The 21,984-nt window shown below is 44.0% G+C and overlaps 2 protein-coding genes across 4 annotated transcripts; both read left to right on the top strand.

Annotated features, from left to right (window-relative positions):
• Positions 1-168: 168 nt before the first annotated feature.
• LOC131566078 (uncharacterized) lies at positions 169-11,239 on the top strand. Of its 3 annotated transcripts, none has more exons than XM_058817278.1 (6): positions 169-452; positions 4,521-4,674; positions 5,968-6,276; positions 7,591-7,731; positions 8,482-8,604; positions 9,875-11,239. In XM_058817278.1, exons 2-6 carry the CDS (start codon positions 4,611-4,613, stop codon positions 9,976-9,978), a joined length of 741 nt encoding a protein of 246 aa, XP_058673261.1. In that variant the 5' UTR covers positions 169-452; positions 4,521-4,610; the 3' UTR covers positions 9,979-11,239. The 3 variants fall into 3 exon arrangements, with proteins under 3 accessions (XP_058673261.1, XP_058673262.1, XP_058673260.1); XM_058817279.1 differs by lacking the exon at positions 8,482-8,604 and adding an exon at positions 8,385-8,481; XM_058817277.1 differs by having other exon boundaries at positions 7,591-7,746.
• A 3,675-nt stretch (positions 11,240-14,914) lies between these two features.
• On the top strand, positions 14,915-21,710 carry LOC131566289 (uncharacterized). The gene is made up of 4 exons (XM_058817528.1): positions 14,915-14,987; positions 18,222-18,554; positions 20,392-20,498; positions 21,522-21,710. The coding sequence occupies exons 1-4, from the start codon at positions 14,915-14,917 to the stop codon at positions 21,630-21,632; spliced, it is 624 nt and encodes a 207-aa protein (XP_058673511.1). The 3' UTR covers positions 21,633-21,710.
• The last annotated feature ends 274 nt before the right edge of the window (positions 21,711-21,984 follow it).

The following is a 21,984-nucleotide window of genomic DNA, read 5'->3' as shown; positions in this document are numbered from 1 at the left end:
AGAAACTCCTTGTCTGGACTTTCTGGGTTGTAGATCACGTGATAAAAAATAGGGACAAAGTGTAAGAGGAGTGGCATAGTGAAAGAGTGAACTGTGGACTGGGAGAAAGCATTGCCATTATCAGATCCAGCTAAGTTCCTGCAGTTCCAGCATTCCTGCAAATTCCACCTGTTCCTGGACTCACAGCAGCATGGACTTATCTGGTTTGCATTGCTCTGTGATACTGCTAACTGTGATACTGTAACGTGTGAATCGAAAGTGAAAGTGCAGTTTCTTACAAGATGAGTTGCATTTAAAGATGGGAGGAGCCAGTGAAATGATTTTTCTCTGTGATCCCATTGACTTCTGCTTTCCTCTGGAAGAGGAGCTCAATGAACTTGGATCTGGCAAGGCTGCTCAGGCACTTGGAGAAGGGAAGAGGCATGAGGACTTAGACACAAACAGCTTCTGAGGTACTGTCTTCCTCTTTAGAGGGTCCTGTCTTCCACCCTGTTCTCTTACAAATTCTTGCTTTCTTGTTTTGAAGTAAACATTCAGAAGCAGGCACTGAGATGTCTGTGGCAGGAGGGAAATTCTCAGTGTGCTGCACATTTTCTGCATAGGGAAGATCATGTATTGCTGGGGAAGAACATGTATTACTGGTGATCTTTGTGACTAAATAATATCACATTTGTAGCCCAGACTGGAACTTCCAGAGAGCTCTGTGTGAACTCACACTGATTGTAGGAATGCAGAAACCCAACAGCTTCCTCTTGGTGCATTTGTATAATAGTGTGAGTGACCTCAGAAATAATAGAATAAATGTATTAACAACATTTTCCTGTTCATGTAATTTCTGAATAGTTTTTCCCATGCCCATTAACCTTCTTTTTTCCCCTCAAAGCTCATTAGCATGTCTTGCTAATATCTTCTTTTCCAAAAGTTCCATCCTGTCATGTTTGCAAATGAGGGAGAATTTGTCAGAAGGGTTGCAGGAGAAATCCCTGCAGCTCTTCTTTTCAAGGAGCTGACTGTGCATTTCCACAAGTCCAGCCTGACTAATGAACAATCCAGCCTGGCAGCTCTGGGTTCAGAATGAAACAAGACAGAACCAAAATACAAAGCATCAGTGGTTTTAAAATAGAAGAAATTAAACCAGTGAAACACTTCATTCTACTTAATGTACTGCAGGCAGTAAAAAAAATGTTACCAATGTTTTATAATGCTGTGGAAAATTTTTTTCAGAGCAGGTAGAGGAAAGCCAAAGTGTGCTTTACACTTAATATTTTTTGCAGAGATTTCTCAGCTCAACCACAATGTCCTGCCGGTTGCTCTCTCTGCTATGGCTTGTTGTAACTGTGGATACAAACTGCAATCATACACTCGGGAAAGAGCTGCTTTATCTCCTCACATGATTTTGTATTGTTTTGTTTCTTTGTCACGAAGGCTTGTTGACAGTGACAACAGACCAGTAAGGGAAACGTGATAAGGAAAGTGATACCAAAATTCTCTTATGTAAATACTTCTCCTTTTCTGGGAAAGAACTTAGAGTAGAGAATAAAATCTGTAGGATCTTCTGAGGTTCCTTGAGTTTCATTCTGTTGCTGCCTTACTTCCTTTAACAGTACTATTTTCTCCAAGCTGACTGCAACTTAAACCTTTCCCACAGGATGCTTAGGGTGCCACATAAATATTTTAGAAATTATGATGTCTTGTTCCACCATGTTCTGACTATAAAACTCACAGACTAATTTGCTCCTGAAGCTGTAGAGCCCAGGGGATGTGACTGGAAGAAGATGAGAAAATGCAGTGTTTACAGCTCGAGAACAGCACTGGATTTTGTGTGCCCATGAATGTGCTTAATGGTCGTTTGGAGAGGGGATGTTAACCCTGTTAGGGGATGTTAACATGTGAACCCTGGGGCAGCAGCTCTGCTCTGCTGGCTCCTGGGGATGTTGTGGGGACACTTTGGGGGTCCCCACTCAGCTGTGACAGAGGCAGAAAGCCTGAGGACACACACTGGAGAGGCAGCGACCTGGTTCAATTTGTGCTGAAGTAGGAGGAAACACGGGTCAGAGTATTCCAGGTCATCAGATTTTAACTTTGAGAGAAAACTTTTGCTCTGCTGAAAGTGATGTTATGGCATTAGAGACTGATTTTCACCCTTCTCTTGGCAAACACTGGAGTTATGTCTTGTGTTTGTTATGATGCTATGGGGAGAAGGAAAATCCTGAGAGTTTCAGGTAGTGCTGTTCCCTCAAAGAGATCCTTTCAAAAACAAAACCAAAGGACCTTGTTAGAGCTCTGCAGATTTCCTGTCAAATCCTCTTTCTCCTGCTGGTGATCTCAGGTGGGTCAGGTCTGCCCTGGGTGTGAGTGGCTGGTGTTTGCTGAAGGAAACTCAGCCCTTCCTGTTTGTTCCTTTATTCACCTACTGCTTGCTCCTGATCTGCTTTTAGGGTCTGCCTTTACTTTGTTACAGCTCTGTAGAAAACCTCAGAAGCTCTGCTAAGTGAAAGTTTGTATTACTTAGAAAAAGAAAGGGAAACATGCAAAAAAACCTGAATGGAAAATGTTTTGTCTGTCCAAAGAATGTGTTTCACTTTAGATTTGAGAGTTTTATTCAAGTAAGCTTAAAACTGCTGGCAGGAGCTGGCCAAGACAGCTGGAGAGTCTCCAGATTTTAAGAGAGATCAGTTGGGGCGAACAGAGATTTGGTGGATGGTGTTTTGGCTGTTGAAACTGCAGAGAAGAGGGGGAGAAGGAGGGAATGTCACCAGAGAGAAGGGGAAGGGACATGTCCTTGACCCAGAAAGAGGAGAGGGGCAAGACACAAGAGAGGACCAAATAAATGAGGATACAAATACAGACCTCACTGAAAACTACTGGGGAAAGCCCAAATCTTAACCTCTGGGCAAATAACTCTGCCAGATGTGCTGCAGCTGTTCTGTGCAGCAAATATGCCCTGGGGTACAAATCCTCTGGAGGCATTTAAAAGACAGGAAGAGGTGGCACTTAGGGACATGATCTAAGTGGTGGGTTTGGCAGTGCCCTGTTAACAGCTGGACTCAAGAGTCTTTTCCAAACCTGATACTGTGATTCCAAGGTTGATGTCAATCCCTTGGAACTCTGCTCATCTGCAGGGAAGGAGGGCCAGGCATTGTTAGCAGTGCTTTGCAAAGCAGGAAATGGGAAAAAGGAATGTGTGAAATATGAATTATCGGGGGGGAAAAATTTTAAAGGATGAATTTTTTTATGGATGGGAAGAGGAAGATGAATTTTTTATGTATGAATTTTTTATGTAAGAGAAGAGATTGTGGTTAATACTTGGTGGGGGCAGAGGAAATCCTTGCAGGACTGTCAGGTGAGCAGGAGCTCTGTGCATGGAGTGCAAAGGTGGTGGTGGGAGAGGATGGATCACTCCTTGGAGGGTGCAGTGCCAGGGGCCCAGCCCTCTCCAGCATTCCCTGGGTTTGCATCCTGCTCAGGGCAGAGGTGGGAGCCTGAGGTGTCCCAGGTTTTATTCCACAGGAAATTTTGCAGCTGGTCTCAAGGACAGTGTCAGAACCTGCTGGAAGCTGGAAGGGCATGTCCTTGGGTTGTGTTGCTCCTGGCTCACCTGTTTCTGGGAAATGGAGTAGAATTCTCATCAGATGTAGATCAGCATAGACCATATGAGATAAGCATTTATTAACTTCTGTTGAATGTGTAAGTAGGAATTAACATATAACTAATTTGGAAATTTCCTCACAGTTCTTCTCAGGTTGTGGCAGCAAAAAAATGTTGTTTTTATGAAAGCTTTAGATGAAAAGCTCCCAGGAACAAAGCAGTTTATGTTTCCCAGAGCTAGTTGTGTGAGGAAAGTTAGGTGAATTTTCTATAATTTTTTTCCTTATTTTGCGAGTATTTTGCTAAAACATACATCACAAAGTCGTGTTATTTAAATGAAAACTAACTTCTGACTAAATCCAAGGATGTTTTGAAAAGAAATACCAAGTTATTGTTTGTTTGTTCATTTGACTTGAACAGATATTTCCCATCAGATCTCCTAAATTAAAAATATAATTCGATTTGACAATAAATATTTAATCTTAGGCCAAGTGAAACATTCAATCAGCATAATCCGTCTTCCTTAGTTTTCTGGTGGGCTTTGCACAATTTGAGCAAACTTTGGAGCTTGGAAACTCAACTTGGGAACATTTGGCAGCAAATCCAGCTGTTATTTGCTGCTCCTGCTGAGGGGTGTGTGCAGGAGGACGTGGACACGGAGCCCCCTGCCCAGCAGGCTCAGGAGGGATTTCCCCCTCCCTGCAGAAGGACCTGGTGTCTCCTGCTGCTGTGCATGAGCCAGAGGTGGGAAGGGCTCTGAGTTTGGCCCTTGTGGAGTGCAGTAGCCGCTGTGTGAGCAGTGTGAGGGTTCCTCTGCCTTGCCCCCATCCCGTGACCTGGGCTAGAAGCTGCCGTCTGACATTTGTTATCTTTTTGTCTGGACACAGAGAGCAGAGACACTGGGTGCTAAGCACTGCCTTTAATTCCCACAGGGAGAAGACTGAGGGGGGAGCCTGCCCTGGCGCTGTGGAGGATCTGGGAGAGCTCCAGCCCTGCTGGAGCTCACCGCCCCGGGCAGCCCCATGGACTCTCCCCACCTCCTGCACATGGGGTTCCTGCTCCTGGCTCTTGCTGCTCCCCATCCAAGTGAGTCTCTGTGTTTGATCTCAGCAATTTTCCCTGCTCTTCCATAGCTCAAAACCTCTGTTAGGATAAATTCAGCTGTGCCCAGTTAAAACCAAGACCACAAAACCTCTAAGGTGAGAAGAGAAATTTAGGAGGTGAAGGTTGACGTGTTTGACCTGTCCCTGTGGGAACCCAGAACATCCCTCTGGCTGTCCAGGATGGGCAGGACCCCTGCCAATGGGTTCAGAAACCCTGGCATGGAGCCCAAAACACCTGTGGGTTTGATTATGACCTGTGGAGCAAATTACCAACCTTAGATGAAGATCAGCAACCCACCACAGTTTAGGTAGAATAATAGTGAAGTTATCACAAGGTGGAAAAGTAGATTTTGGGGTTTCTGGAATGGAGGTTCAGGAGGCAAGATGGAGGGAACTGGGTGTGTCCAGCCTTTCTCCTTCTTCTTCTTGGCCTCCATCTTCTGCTGTGATGTTGGCACTTTGGGATTGGCTCACCGTCTAACACAGGTGAGAGGTATTGGGAAGTAATTGCAAACATTGTATATGTAGTTTTTAGTATAAAGACATAACACCGCCCTGGGGGCAGGCAGAGTGCCTGGAACTGTCCTGCTGGATGGACCTCAGCAGGGCAGGAGAAAATTTTTTATAGATAAGACACAATAAACAACCTTGAGACCAAAAACTGAAGAGCTCCAACTCATTCTTCAAGCACTCAGGCTGGGAAAAGAGACTTTTAACATTCTTGGGGACACAGCAACCGAAAGACTCCAAGATGTCACAATCTCCTCTTTTGGGAGGGGTTTGGGTCTGTCAGATGTCAGATGAGGTGAGTCCAATCCCAGAGGACTGACTCTTTCCTGGGAGTGTCTGAGGGAGGCAACCTGGGACATTCACCCAGGGTGGGCAGTGTGGCAGCTCAGCCCTGAGCTTCAGTGGTCCTGGGATCTGGCAGTGTGTTGGAGGGACACCTGGTGGGATTGTGCCAAGGAGTTTGGGAAGGAAAGAGGACAAGAGGAGAGGAGCTCAGCAAGAGAAACATCTTTCAACTCACCTCCCAAGCTGCCAGCTTCCCAGTTAAAAAAACAATGGAAGTAGTGGGGAAATTCCATCATGTTTCTACCCCAAAAGTTATCCTGGGAACTGGCCCCAGTACTGTATAAAATTTGCCCACTGGCAGACAATGTTTCCAAAGCCTGACTAAGCTTGTCCACCAAGACCCATCCTGTTCTCTAACAGTAAACATCCAGGGAGAAAACTGATGGAAAGTCTTTTTCTTTGTTTTTTTTTTCTGATTTAGGTATTGCCATGTCCACTGCTGGCCCTGCTGGGTGGACACGAGGCAGCAAAGCTATGGCAGTCTACCGCTGTGAGGACTGGGAAAGCTGCAAATGCAAGGATGAGGGAATTGATTTTAACGACTGTACAAAAATTGCTGAAATACAGCACAAGAAAAGCACTATTCCAGGTGTAACAGTTGAGTTGATGGCCAATGAATCACACATCACTGTTTGCTTTGAGCAAGCAAATTTCTGTCCTGAAGAAATTTATGGCATCTGGGATGAAACTGTGCCACCAAAACACTGGTGTGGCATCCTGAATTGTGGAGGTATGCTTGCTGGGAACCTGGTTATTAACTGATGGAAAACATATTTCTGGGAGGAAACTGAATTGTTTTCTATGTGGGCATACAGCAAGGCTTATGAATGACTAAACTGGAATGATTTGGTTTCTTCTGAGAGAAAAAGTCATAAAGTAAAATTCACAAAAGTTATTGAGCTCTTTCAGGTCAAACACTGCTTAAAACGACACTAGGAGAGATTCAGATAAACACATGTTACTGTGACTTCTAAAGATACATTTTTATTTTAGGGTTTTTTTGGCAACAGCAACTCCCATGGTGAAATTCTGTGCCACGTTGCAATGTGTGAATCCCACCTGGTTCAGCCAGAACACACCCAGAGCCAGATCCATCCTCAGGAGCTACTCTGTGCTGCTCTTCTGTCCAATTCAATAAACACCCAGGAGCATCTTTCCAGCCTCCTCACAAAACTGCCAGAATCAGGAATTCACACACCTGTCAGTACATGAAGCAAGTGGCTCCATGAGGGCAAAACTTCATGGTGGCTCAGGTTGCAGGGCTTTTATTTAGCCTAACCTAATAGGCTTTTATTAGCCTAGTCATTCCTCCTGTATTTAATTTCTGGCCACCATAAGCCATTTCTCTCCTGTATTTATGCTCATCACTGCAAAATATCTGTGTGCTGTCACTACAATGTCAAAGTTTGGTGACACTGCAGCATTCACAGTGAAATCTGGAAATTGCTGTAGACAGGGATGTCTGTATCCCCTAAGAGGGGAAGGAGTGGATGTGTAGGTGATGGCAGGAGGGAGTTTTCCAGATTCTCTTTGAAGAAGAATAAGCTCTTCAATGGCACAGTGGGATGAAGAGTTGGTAGGAGATGCACTCCAGTGTCCTAGAGATTTACTCAGCTACTACTAGAGATTTGCAACAAGGTACTTGCTTGTTCCTCTTCTTTGGTTCCTGTGGGTAAAAGGCAATTGCAAAAATTTTTTGTAGATTTTTATTGCATAAAGGTAATGATAGGATTTTTACAGATGTTTTGTTATTCTTAACTGTGTGTGAAAACTTTCTTACCTTCTTCAAATATTTCCATTTTTGATTCCCAGAACAACTCCTCAGCTTTGGTGAAAAGGAAATCTAATGACAATGGTTGATTTGGACTGTTAGGGAATGAAACATCCCCAGCTTGTAGCAATCATAGCAATCTCCAACATTTTGTGCAACATGATCCACTTTTTTAATCTATTAACCTCTTCAACATCTTTAGCCCTTCACTGAAGATCTTCTACATGATCCATATTTATAATCAAAACTTTTTTTGCCTTTCATATTTCTCAGAAAATGGAGGAGGTAACATCAGTACTGAGAACCAGACTGTTTGCTGTGAAGCAGAGGCAAATGCCTGGCGACAAAACCCTTTGAAGTGCTACATTCAGGAGTCACATCCAAAACACAGTGCACTGGCAGTTCCCATTCCTGGTGAGGGAATTCTAGGTTAATCTCTTCTTATGTTGGCCTTTTGCTTTGAGAGGGGCTTGTCCAGACAGCTTGATGTGAACAGAGTTTACATGGGCAGGGAGATATCCTGTACATTCATAATTTGAATCCACACATGCTGCAGCCAGCCAGTCTCAGAAACTTTACCTTGGCAAATGGACATGGCTAGTCCTGGACAGAGATGTCTACAGGCTCAAGTTCCTGTAATTACATAGTGACAGACACAGGGGTGCTGAGGGAAGGGGGTACATGATGGGTGTGCAAAAAGTTCCCAAGAATTGACCTGACCTAAGTGCTAAATGAGGACATTTTTTGTCCATGAGCTAAGGAAGATGACAGGGGTTTCTACTATGAAAGAAATTTGAATATATAAATGTCACCTTTAGTTGACAAAAGAGTTTTTAAAAACCAGTCAAAGTGGATTTCCTTATTTGAACACTTCATCAAGGATGGGTCTCACCACTTGTTGGTTATTTCAGATAAGGTTGATGTTCAAAAGTATCTGTTGTGGTGGGGTGACAAGAATTTGCTTTGAGTGTTGATAAAGTGAGCATTATGCCAGGTACCTTCTGTAAAACATGATGATCCAGAGGCTCTTTGATCTCTCATTCATCAGTTCCTTCTCTCTTTATCAGATGGGGCCAGTTCCTCTGTGTGGTGCTTACGAGGCAGCTCATGGCTTAGCACTCCTGCTTGCTTCACTTGGATGCTCTGTTTTCTTCTACTCTGCAGGTAATCCTGAATTTCTCACCAGCAAAAAGAGCAGCCTTGGCATCTGGCTGGCATTCCTGTTTGTTGGGGTTTGCACAGGATGGGGCACCATGTTTTACTTCTTGCGGCTGCGGCGTCGCCAAGGTACAGTCTCACAAATTGTGTGTTGCCCGTGGGTCCCATACCTGGAAGGGGGAAAAGCATAAAGGGTTTTCCTCCTGGATCTCATCTCCATTGTGCTGTTCCTGCAGTTCTTAATGATGTTCACTGGGCTGGCAGAAAAAAACAAAGAAAAAAAAATTTCCATCAGTTTTCTCCCTGGATGTTTACTGTTAGAGACCAAGATGGGTCTTGGTGGACAAGCTTAGTCAGGCTTTGGAAACATTGTCTGCCAGTGGGCAAATTTTATACAGTATTGGAGCCAGTTCCCAGGATAACTGAATGGCTGTCAGCCCAGTGAACATCATTAAGAACTGCAGGAATGTCCATCACAGTGCCCATCCGGTGGCTTTGTTGTGAAAAATGAGCACAGAAGGAATTTCCTCACTGCTTCCTCCTGAAGCAAGGGGGAAGCAGTGGCAGGGCCAAGGAATCACAGGGCTCAGCGTTCCCTCCTTGGGGCAGTCCCAGACTCAGCATTGCTGTGCAGCTTCCCTGGCAGGGATGTGTCCCAGCCAGGACATCCAGGCTGACAGGGCCTTCAGGACAGTGGGTCCCTCTCCCAGCCCTGCCCGCTCCAGAGCCAGCCTTAATTTAAGAACAAGGATTTCCTAAATGCATCCAAGTGGGAAGTTTGTTTTGCAAACCAATATTAACTGGCTCTGTGGACCCTTCTTGAACCTGCAATAATGGCTTTCCCCCTCCATCCTTTGTCCACCTGGCTCCAGGGTTTTTGGCACCTCGTGTATGCCTGAGCCTGGGCCTCCTCTCAGTTCCTGAACTGGTGCATCCCCTGCTGCTGGTTGTTTCTTTCTGAGAGCCAAAGGATTAAATTTCCAAGTCTGAATTTGTTTCAGGAGGAGTTGCACGAGTGCTTGCACAGCCCAGCAAAGGCAGCACAAAACCAGTCTCACTGTTGTTACATCAATAGATTAATGGATATATTAGTGTGAGGGGTAAATAATTTACCAGTAATGACTGCCCTGAGTCCTGCCCTGGGGTGCAATGTCCAGTGATGACTCAGGTCTGTCCTAGAGCCCCTCTAAGGCAGGAGTTGATGGGTCACAGCACCAGGGCAGGGTCACAGCAGAGCCCTGAAGCTGCCCCCTTGCTGGAGAAAGGGGTGGCTCAGAAGCAAAGGGGAGAGGGGAGGTGCCTGGAGGACTTCACAAATTCAGGCATTTTGTTTATAACTCTAACAGGAATCTACCAATTTCTTTGGTGGCCTCACAGATATTTTTTTTCAATTCTGCAGTTTCTAGGCAAGACAGCGAGGCTTCTGACAGAGAAAGGCTCACAGATAACCATCTACAAGGGAGAAAACTTCTCTGCCAGCAGCATCCTCCTCCTCTCTCATGATGTACAGCAACCAGCTGAACACAGACTGATTTTCCATGGGAACTGCTGCCCTTGTAGTCCCAAATCGTCCTGTTTTCACAAAGGTAGCTTCACCACATCCACACCTTCTCCAAGCACTGTGACTCTTGTCCAGCTCCAGGCCTTTTGAGCAGCACAGGCAGCACCAGGAGCCCCCATCCTCCTCTCCTTGGCTTGGCTGCAGACAGCAGCACCCCAGGGTGTGTGGCTGACTCAGCAGCACTGAAACCAGCTGAATTCTCTCTGGGACAAAGTGGGAACAGCTCTGAAATCCTTCCCATGCCCTCTGCATGGCTGTCACTTGGTAATGCCACAGCAGCACCCAGGTGCCTGTATTGTTTGAATTGTCAGGTCATCTCTGCATTCACCAAAGCCTTTTGCACCACAAGCTGGCTGGTAGGTTGAACTGGAAGAGTTTGGAAGAGATATTTGATGTTGCCCCCACCTGCAGGCTGAGGAATGACTGAGTGTTCCTGTGCAGGGCTGGGTGGGAGGCTGTGTCCAGCTCCCTCAGGAATGGCACGGAGTCACAGAGGTCCCCAGGCTGAGCAGAACTCTGGTTTCAATCTTCCTGACAAATTAGGCAAGTTTAGACAGTGTGAGATTAATACAGCTCCTCAGGAATCACTTTGGGTATTTGATATCCTTAAATCATTCCCCATTCCCACCTGATTTGAGTAAATCCTCAGCTTTTGCATTAGATCTAATTTACTATCAGGACTGTTGAGCAAAAATCAGTGGCAGCACAAGGGGAGAAGCAAATGCCTAAAGCAATGTGAATGTTTGCTGAATCCCTGTCCTTTTGCCACACAGCTAAACACAAGCACACACACAGTTCTCGGTTCATTTCTGCTTTGACTGGATTTTGTTTGTTGCTTGTTTTTTCCTCAATGTGTCTCAACCATCCAGTCAGTAGCAGAGTGAACCTTGCCAACAAACTCTGTTGTGCTGATGCTTAATATCAAATCTGGATTTTACTGATCCCCTTGCTGGTGATGTTTTAAGAGATCTCCAACACTTTGAACAGGTGATTCCCATTTGATGCCTCTGTTCCTTGCTATTCATTGTACAAATGTTTGTTTTCAGCTCCTTTGGTTACTGGGGTCATTGGAGAGCTCTGAGGGTCTCATTATACATTTGCATACCTTTGTTTCTCAATGTAGGCTGGATTTACACCTTCTGCACTCATCTTTCAGAGAATCTGTGTTATCCAATTCCCTGATGTTATTAAATTCTTCTTAAAAAAAAAAGTGTTTTCTTCTCTGCCACTTTTTCTTGCCTTTGCATTCCTGATTTAGATCTGACACCAGCTCCAGTTATCAGACTGAGTTTACTGCAGTTTGTATTTTGAGAACTAATAGGATTATCCAGGGAATCTACAAAGAGAACTACATTTTCTGTGTGAGTGACAGAAACCACTCTTTTGCCAAGGCCTTTGAAGCTTGGGAAGGTGCTGAGCTGCTCAGGTCACTGGGCATGAAAGGCACTGCAGGTGCCAGAGCAGCCAAGAAATGACACAGGGAGACTGAGGTGCAGTCTGACAGAGCAGTTCTGTTGGTGGAGGAGTTGGTTTTGAAACCTTCTTTGATATGATCAGACCAAGAGGAACTCTGATGTTACAATTTCAATTGCAATTCTTATTTTTAGGTGAAGCAAGTGAATAGTTAAGAGAACATCTATCGGTGCTTGGGAGGGAGACTCCATCAGCATAACTTGCTCAATGCTTCAGAAAATTAATATTTAATTGCTGGGCAACTCTTTTTCCTCAGTGGTCCATTTGGCAAAGATGTGGAGTCAGTAAATAACCATCAGTTTTTCCATTAAATGCTTGGATTCTTGTGCAGCAACTCCAAGGGTTCCTGCTGAGTTCCTCACAGCTGCCAAGTTCCTCAGAGCAGCAAAGCTGCAGCAAGCTCTGCCAGCACCAGCACAGGCACTTCCAGTTTCCATCAGGAGATGCCTGAGATGGGAGTGCAACAGTGCATGCACAGGGCTCCTTGTCCTGCACAAGCAGGGGTTCAGCTCACAAACAGGGGGTGCAGTGCATTTCCTTTCCCCACTTTCTGGCTTTTCTTTGAGACACCTTGCAGTGAAGAACCAGGACCAGCAGATGATGCCCCAGAGAAAAAGGGTTGGTGTGGATTCACAGGGGCAAAGGCTGTAATTCCTACACGTGGTGCTGTGTGCTGAGGTACCTTGGGCTGGGGTTGTGTGACTCCTGTCACTGTCACAGCCCTCTGTGCCTGCTGTGACAGGGAGTGGCACTGGTACTTTCTCCTTTATCTGCATGTCAGAGGATATCTGGTGCCATGCAGAGATGACATCATGCACTGGACTTTGGTTTCTTTATCACCTGACTGACCTGAAGACTGCCCTGTAGATATATTTTTCTTGTCTAACAGCAAGGTGGTTTTCCAGGAGGAATCCCAAGCTGTTTCAGATGGCAGGGAAGGATGAGCTCAGCAGCTCAGCCCAGCCACCAGCAATCCATGAGAATTCTGCTCCCACAGGCTGCTTTCAGTCCCTGTGAATCTGCAGAAGCCCAAACTGGCTGAGACTGGCACAGGTTTGTTTGGAACAGAGGCTCCCTGTGAAATCCCTGCTGAAAAGGCTGTGCTGAGAGCCAGGGTGGAAGAGGGCAGCGTGGTGAAAGCGTGAGCTGTGGGCTGGGAGGAAGCATTGCTGCTCGCAGACCCAGCTGCACGCTATGGCAGGGCTGGCACTGCTGCTTGTCACTGCCTGGGGGACAGCTTGCACAGGCTGAAAAAAACTAATAAAGGTTGTTCTGTGTGTCAAAGGCAGGGGCCAAAGGAAAAGATCTTCTGGATCTGTGGAGATACCTGGGATAGTAGGGAAGAGGGGAAAGAGGAGGGTCAGGCACTCTCCAGATCACTTCCCCGTTGTAACCATGTGTTGCATTTGCTGACTGTTAAAATCTATTTGATAGTTTGCTTTAACTTATGCTGTCACCATGATATTTTCTGAAAGTCCTCTTTGCCCAGGATTTTTTCCTGGGAAGCTGAGAAGCCTCAGAGAGAAATGAAAACAATAATTGTCTCCAGTGTCTGCTGCTTTGGAATGTGGATTGGACATTGTTTACCAACAGGTGAATGTTTGATTGGTTCCATGTGAATTGTTTTAATTTCATGACCAATCATGGTCCAGCTGAGTCGAGGCTCTGAGGAGTCACAGGTTTTTACTATTCATTCTTGTGAAGCCTTCTGATGTATCCTTTCTCTTTCTTTAGTATAGTTTTAGTATAACATAACATAACATAACATATAACATAACATATCAGCCTTCTAAGAATATGGAGTCAGATTCATCTCTTCCCTCATCCTAGGGACCCTCACAAACACCACATTATGCCACCCCAGAAAACCCCACAAAAAACAGAGAAGACAGCAGCAGATCTTACCCTCCTCTGTACCCTGTGCTTACAGGCCCTGAGCTTACTACAGACCTGGGAGCCCTTGCATGGCCAGGCTGGGGAGCAGTTCTCAAATCCAGTCACTCACATCCCTGCTGCAGTACCCAGAGGGACAGGGTGACTGCCCAGGCACTTCTGAGCAGGTTCCTGAGGAGTTTTGGGGAGTGTGATTGGCTTTTCCCATGTTTTCCCTACTGCACTGTGCCACACATCAGCACGGGCTTGCCTGGTGTCAATGTTCAGTGACCTGTGAGTGAGCTGACCTGCACTCTAAAAGTGAAAGTGAAAATCTGATTACAGGTAATTAGGCAATAATACATCTAATTACCTTTCAAAGAAGGGAGGAGCCAGTATCCTGCTTTTCCTCCAGATTCCAAGGGACTTTCTCCTCTCCTGGTCAGGCTCTAGAAGTGGAGATGAATGAGCTGGGGCTGGAAAGGCCCCACAGGCACAGGGAGAAGGGAAGAGCCATGAAAGCTTCCTCGGTCACAAACAACATGTGAGGGTCTCACACTGTCTTCTTTAAGTGCTCCTGTCTTAGAGCCAATCTCTTCTCTTAGAAAATGTTGCTCCTTTTACTTCTTAAGAATATAATTGGATGAGTTGCAAGTTTAATTCTCACTTTTTTGCTAGGTAGAAAAAGGCTTTATTGTCCTGGTAAAGATTGAAATTGTTTATTGTCTTGGCTTTGCAATGAAGTTAAGGGAGAAGAAAAAGCCTGAAATTTCAGGTAATGATATTTCCTCAAATAGATCCTTTTAGCAACAAGATCAAAAGACCTTGTTAGGTTCTACAGATTTCCTGTCAAATCCTCTTTCTCCTGCTGGTTTGTGCGTCAGGTCTGCCCTGGGGCAAGCTGGGTGTGAGTGCTGGTGTTTTCTGAAGGAACTCCACAGCTCCTCCTGCTTGGCAATTATTCACATTGTCACGATGCAGATCAAATCTGTTGGTTTGTGAGCAGGGCTTGTATAATAACAGGGTTTTCCTGAAGTAATGGAGTATATCTCATCCCCTTTCTCCTTACAAAGCCAAGACTTTTGCATCTGCAGCCACCAATCTAAGCCTGTGGGAGTCCTGACAAACAGAACTGATGTTTCAGATGGTTCTGCATTTCTGGGCTGGGAGACAGCTGCCTGATTTTGGCACTTTGAAGAGCAAATTTGAGCCGCCCTTTTCTCAGTTGCCTTCAGAGGGGAGGAAGGTGCTGCCCACTGACAGCTCTCTGCTGCTGCCCTGGGGGCTGGGGGTTGCTCAGCAGCACAAAAACAGGGCTGGTGGTTTAAGTGTGAAGAAACCCAAGGTGCACCTCCCAGAGAAATGGTTTTTCCCCCACAACCATTGTGATACAAAAGCAAAACTCTGCTGACTTCTTTCAGTAGACAGCTCAAGTAACTGGCAGACAACAGCCCAGCCTGGGGCTTGGGGCTCTTTACTCAGGGCTTTAAATCATTGTTCAGACTGAGGGAGCAACTAAAAAGACCTTTGAAGATGCTGTGGATGTTGTTTCTCCCCAATGCATCCCTCTTTCTCCTGCTTCTCCCGTGCTTCCCTGCCCAGGATGGTACGTACAACATCGGTGCTCTTACATTTCTCACATTTCAGTCTTATCTTTCCTTTTTTCCAACGTTTTCTAAACTATGTTTGCCTTAGACATGTAACACTCTCTATTTCATTTTTCTTCCCTTGCTTCTGATGTAGCTTCTTTCAGGTGTTTCCCATTTGATCTCTCTATTCCTTTCTATTCATTTCACAAATACTCCCCCTTCAGTTTCTTTGGATATTGGGGTCATTGGAGAACTCCAAGGATTTCATTCTACATTTGTTTCTTAAATGGATTGGATTTACACTTTCTGCAGCCTCTTCCTGTATTGAATCTGAGAATCTGTATTATCCAGTTCCCTGATGTTATTAAAAGCCCCTTTAAAAGGACAAGTGTATTTTCTTCTATTCTCTGCCACTTTTCCTTGCTTTCAAATTCCTGATTTAGATCTGAAACCAATTATCAGGGTAATCTTAGTGAAGTTTGTATTTTGAGAAGTAATAGGATTTTCCTGGGAATCTAGAAAGAGAACTACATTTTCTGTGTGAGTGACAGCAGCCACTTCTTTGCCAAGGCCTTTGAAGCTTGGGAAGGTGCTGAGCTGCTCAGGTCACTGGGCATGAAAGGCACTGCAGGTGCCAGAGCAGCCAAGAAATGACACAGGGAGACTGAGGTGCAGTCTGACAGAGCAGTTCTGTTGGTGGAGTTGGTTTTGAAAAGTACTTTGATATGATCAGACCAAGAGGAACTCTGATATTACAATTTCAATTGCATTTCTTATTTTTAGGTGGAGGAAAAGAACAGTCCACAGACGTTATCAGTGCTTGGGAAGGAGATTCCATCAGCATAACTTGCCCAATGAATCATGCAGAGTATCAATTGGGAATGTACTTGAGAGTTATCAGACAGAGTATAAATGTGATATATTGTTCCAAGGAGAATTCTTCACGTATCAATCCTGACTTTGCTAATCGCACCGAGTGTTCAAAGGAAGGGGAGAACTTCAGGATAACCCTGCACAGGCTACAGGAGTCTGATTCTGAAATCTACGTATGCACAGATGTCTTACAAATGAAGGAGATATATAGGAAGACAATCATAGTACTGGTCAAAGGTATTGCAATTCCCCCTTTAATGTCAAGAATTAGTAAATACAGATTTGTATTTTAAATCAAAGATTAGAAGGAGACACAATGGGAGGTTGAGTCTGACAGAACCTCCTTCGTGTCTGCTCAGGTACAGATTTGAAGGAATGTGTGGGTTTGCTCCCTGAAACAATGAAGAAAACACATGAGATAGCATGGTACCAAAAAAACCCTAAACCATTTTAGAAGATTAATTTGTGACTCATTAATGCCAGCTACAGATTTTCACATGAGTCACAGGTTGCTGCAGCAGTTTGGAAACGGTGAGGTCTCACAGCTCTTTCCAAAACAACCTGTCAAACCTTTTTACAAATCTAGCAGAGCAAAGAGGGGGTTTTTTAGTAGCAGTTGTTTTTGCAAATCTCTTTTGTTTTTACTAATTCATCTTAAATGACAAATTGGTAATAATTGGGAGGCTGGTCTTATGCAAGTTGAGCATGAGTGAGTAAAGGGTTTTTTCTCTTGTTAGTGAGGAGTTGCTGAATGAGAAGAAGTGTTTCTTTTGGCAGCTGTTTCTGGTTGGAGGAACAACTTTTCTGTCTTTGTTATTTACATTTTTCATTAGAAGAGGGTTGAGTCCACACTATTCTTTGGCAGTTTATTCCTCCATGAACCTGTCCTTCCAATGAGACCTTCTAACCTGAGACATCTTTCCCAAAGCTTACAGGCTTCCTTTCCTGTCCCCAGGCATGTGAGATCTAATTGATTGCTGATCAGCAATTGTAGTTTATATCCATTAAGGATTATCATTTCCTCCCTTGGGCTTCTCCTTTCAAACTTCTTGGCTGTGTTTTCTCAAATGAATCACATCTTGTTTATTATGTATTGTCTCTCCAAATTATATTATTATTATTTTATTGCTTTATATCTCTGTTTGATTCTGATCCTCTTCTCTGAAATGCTTACAGCCTTCCCTTTACAAACCTGATAAATTCTGTCCTCATTTCCTTATCCACTTCAATGATAATATTAAAAGGATCAAGTCCTGTCCTCAGAGGAATTCAGTGGAATGTCTTCCCAGCTGCACAGTGAGTCATTAATGACCACTCCATTCTCATGGACCATTTTCACATTGATGGGACACACACTGTGTGATTTGATCCAGACCAACAGCCCCCAGATCTTTCTCTGCTTGAGAAAGCAGGCAATGATGCACGGCTGCAGGACGTGCTGGTCAGGCTGTATTCCCTCAGAGGAGGTCAGTATTTATAATTTCTTGGGTAGTGCAGACCCTGTACAAACAGCTAAACCTGTTGGTCAGTCCTCCTTTCAGATCCTGAGCCAGGGCGTACTAAAATATATCCTTCTTAAAGCCTGTGTAAAGCATGTTTAAAAATTCATTGTATCTACATTTCCATGGTGTAAGAGCTGAAATGAGGGATGCAGGATTCCAGGCAGCTCTCCAAAATGCAGTTTATTGTATCCAAGGTGTTACAGCAGTCCAGGGTCGTGGGTGACAGAGCTGCACCTACAGCTCTCAGCTCCAGCTGCAGGCAGGCCTGGAGACCCTTTGGTTTTGGTTACAATGCATTACAGACTTTTCTTTGCTGAGCATCTTAATACAGTAGAACCAATCTATACTTTAACTTTTATCTATAGCCTCTCATAACTACTATAATTACCATATTCATGTTACCATTCTCCAATCACTAAAAGTTAGTACATTACAGTTTAAGCTAGAAGTTGTTATTCAGTTTTCTTGCAGTGGAAAATTCTGAAACCTTTTTTCTACTTGCAACTTTGCTGCCTTCTTTGCCTGTGCTATCTTTCTGCTTGGTACAAAGATCTTGTTTGGGGTGGGTTTATCCTTTGCCCTAAGCCATAAAAACCCCTTCTAACTAACACAGTCTTTGCCTCCTTGGTTATTCAGTAAGACTGGCTCAGCAATTCTTTTCTTCTATATCAAAACTTGCTTCCATATCTATTCCTTCATCAGACTCTACATTTAAAAATCTTCCCGCTAAGCATCCATATCTGTGAGACTTTCTTGTCAAACTTCCATCCTTCCCAACACCATGGTCTGTTCTTTTCTGCCTGCTCTGTCCCCTTGCTCCCCAGTTAAAATCCACTGTGTTAAGTGTGTGATAACCACTAATTTCTCTGTTTTTAGCTAAATCCAGAAGGCCTCTGGAGCAGTCACCACTCCATGCCAACCCAGAGCAAGGCCAGTCTGTCAACATCACCTGTGAGTTGAAAAGTGAAGAGAAGTTCTACTTGTTCAGGACTCATGTGCAGCCTGGCGCAGTTCTGTCTGTGCCAAATCTCCGCGGGTCAGGGGTTTCTCCTGCCTTTGAGAATCGCTTGGAGTATTCAAGGGAAGGAAATAGAATTGTGGTGATTCTACACAAGCTACAGGAAAAGGACAGTGATAATTACATCTGTGCCCAGGAGGTGAAGGGTTCCCCTCTGTTCTCTGCAAGAGGCACCATGGTGCTGGTTAAAGGTATCACCCTTTTGCTCATTTAATCATAAATATCTGTTGTTGTACTGTGGATAGAAAGCTTTTGGAACTTTAGTCAGGACAGGCAAACCTAGGAAAGTTTGCCTAGAAAATTATTTCCTGCTGAGGTCAGACACAGAAACAGACTCTGTGTTTCCACCTGCCTTGTACAACCAGAGGGGAATTCAGACCTTGCCATGATCCTGCAGCTTAGAAAAAGAAAAAAGGTCAAAACAAGGTAACAAACACTTCACTGAGTGCAATCTGTCACTTTTAGGGTATGGTTAAGTACTTTCAGCACCAATTCTTTGACTTTATCATGACATAAATGGATTTTAGAAACCATTGCCTCTAGCAAGTCTTGTGTTAAAAAAAAAAAAAATCAAATCACACTGGGGAGCACAAAACAAGTCCTTGGACTTTTGCTTCAAGCACCACAGACCACAGCAGAGATGTTCTCACATACCCTTGTTACACACTGAGCACTCTGTGAGCGTGTGGTACAAATAGGAGTTTTGATTTTTCTGTGTTCCAAAGCGGGGGTTTCATTTCTCTGTGCTCCAAAGATGAGTTTTTCTTTTTCTGTGCTCCACAGATGAGTTTTTTATTTTCCTGCAGGATTTTGCAGTACCCATTTGCTAAACTGAAGTCAGAACCAGCAAGAGAGCGCTTGATTTTGGTCTTACAAAAATTTAACCCTGTGCATTGGGCTTTGCTGAGGCCTTTCTAAAATAAGGTTTACAAAGGCCCTAAGAGTTGCAAAGGCTTTTCCTGCAGTCTGCAAAGGCACCTGTGGTCCTGTTCTGTGCCACCACCCACAGCTGGGGCAACGACTCAGTAAAGTGAGGTGGGGGAAATGACAGTAGCCCAATAAAGCAGGGGTGTGATTATTAGTTAGTGTGTTATTCATATATGGATTAATTGAGGTTTTAGAGAGTTGAAACCCTTTCCACCAGCATTACTCTGCTCAGTGCATTTTATACCACAGCATGAACATGAACATACTCCTGCTTCTGTCTGCACCTCTCACCAGCCTGGCTCTTGGGTAATTCAGAGCGCTCGGGGTTGCAGCAACCCTGCAGGAAATCATTTTCTGCTCCCATTAGGAGTGTGTGGTCCTGTCAGTGGTGTGGGAGGTGCCTTTGTGGAGTGCTCCTTGCTGACCCACCTGCAGCCACCCCCAGCCTCTGGAAGAGCACAGGGAATGCCAGTGAGAATACTAATGGCATGAGAAATGTGGCTCTGTAGCTGTCAAGATCCAAATTTGTGGCTAAACTGTAAAATTATCTTTTTCAGAATAAAAATAAAATTCTGCGGGAAATAGATTTGTAGAGAATTCTCAAAACCTGACAGAAGGTTCACATAGTGTGCATCTATATGCAAACCTTGAGATAAGAAATTCTGACTTAGAAATGCCATGGAATAAGACAGACATTGCTGAGAGAGAAATGGAGCTAGAAACAACTTTCAAATTATGGAAAAAAGGACTGGATACCTTGGAGAAATAGAACTATGAAAGGTGCATTGTAGTAGGACCCACGAAGGGTAATTTTAGATGATTTGGCTTTAAGGCATTTACAGCATGGTGTGGCAAAAGCTGATAGAAGCACTTATGATGTATTGTAATTAAGAAATAGTTTTCTTCTGATTGTGATGGCGTGAATTAAAACATCTGTCTTGTCTCACCCTTCACATGAGACTGAAAATGGAATAAAAGTTTTTAAAACACCTCTCAATTACCCCATGTCTGGGTCAGAAAAGAACTTAATCCGACAAAATTCTGTATTTATATAATATAAATTTTTTATTTATAACCATGCTGCTGTGATTTTAAATGCAGAAGTGGAGCAGGCATGTGAGAAGAGCTCCTGGGATTTGTATGCCCTTCTCATGGTGATGGCTGTGCTGTTGTGTGCCCTGGTGTGCTGTGCCTTGTACCGTGTGGATGTAAGTACAGTCACCACAGCGAAACTGGGGCAGTTTGGTGGAACAAACTGATATTATTTTGAAATAGTGCCAGAGTCAAGAAAACATCTGATAAACCTAAGGAATTGTGGTTCCTTATTGCTCTCCTATTTCGCCACATTTAATATCATCCAGCTGTAAACTCTTGGCAGCTAACACAGTGTCTTATACTCCTGTAACCCTTTGTAAATGAGACATTTATTGTTTTTTGATAACAAACCTCAAGTGAGCTGTGTGGTTGACACAGCCATGTGTTGTGTGTGTATCCCTGAAGAAAGCCCCTCACTGTTCTGCTTTCCTTTCTTTTTTAAATTTTTTTTTTGTGAATTGGGACTGGAGCTATACATAGCAAGCTTGTAAGAGATGTGACTTGGAGGGGGACACAAGGGCAACAAAAACTCATAAAATAGCCTGATGTCTGAAAGTTGTGCTGGGAGAAAAAAAAATGGCCCCTTTCCAGAAAAAAAAAATTATTACATTTTTTTCCTTCACTGGGGTTATTTCTATACATATACTGTAGAAAATGCCCACAAATTGTCTCTGATAGATCCTTCTGCTGTATAAATATTATTGAAAATTAAATGTGTGATTCACAGGCTCCTGTCTCATCCCTTCAAATGTGGATCCAGCACTGCTAAAAACCAGTAGTGTAACATTGTTCTGTCAAAGCCCAGTGGGACCTCATGTCCTGTGTTACCAGTAACTGTCTAAGAATGAGCCTTATTTATTATTATTGTCATTTATTATTTATGTCAAAGCTACAGTTACATCCAACTCTTGAAGGAACTTTTCCTGAAATTGCATCAGACTCATAAAGAAAGTAAAATAAATAGGCTGATAATTTCCACGTGGTCCTCTAAGACCTCACTGGGTCGTGAGAGGAATTTTAAAAGTATGTTTCCTCTTCCAACAGATGATGCAGATGGACTCCTAAGATGGAAAATGACTCCTTTGTTGGGGTCTTTCAAGGCTCTGGTTTGAATGTCTGTTTTCTTTGTCTGGCAGGTGAAGAAATATTTCCAGAGGAAAAAGCCCAATGAGGTATATGAAGACATGTCCTACAACTCCAGACGGAGCACCCTGGTCAGAACCAACACCTATTCCAGAGGTGAATAAACTTCTGCCAGCTGGGACCATCCCCTCACAGGCAACTCTGAGAGCTGCTTTAACCACTTGAACTGAAATTGCTATCACCTACCTTCTTCAGTGGAGGGAAAAACCTCATTTCCAAGGTTGTTTCTACTTTTTTTAATGGTTTTATTTTTTTGTAATGTACAAAAAATCTAGCAAATTGTAAGTGCCCTGCACATGTGTACGCAGTTCAGTGTGGAAAAGCAGCATTTTGGGGCTAAATGCAACATATGGGCTCGTTTCTTTGCTAAATAACCCATTCTGGGATGGATGGGGAGGTCTGGTTCTGAGCTTTGCTAAGTCTCAGGAAGACCACACAGGTCTGATCAATAATTTG

This window comes from Ammospiza caudacuta, chromosome 19 (genome assembly GCF_027887145.1).
Source record: "Ammospiza caudacuta isolate bAmmCau1 chromosome 19, bAmmCau1.pri, whole genome shotgun sequence".
NCBI classification, from domain to species: domain Eukaryota; kingdom Metazoa; phylum Chordata; class Aves; order Passeriformes; family Passerellidae; genus Ammospiza; species Ammospiza caudacuta.
Note: the sequence above shows the minus strand (reverse complement) of the source record. Positions and strands in the feature narration are given on the sequence as shown.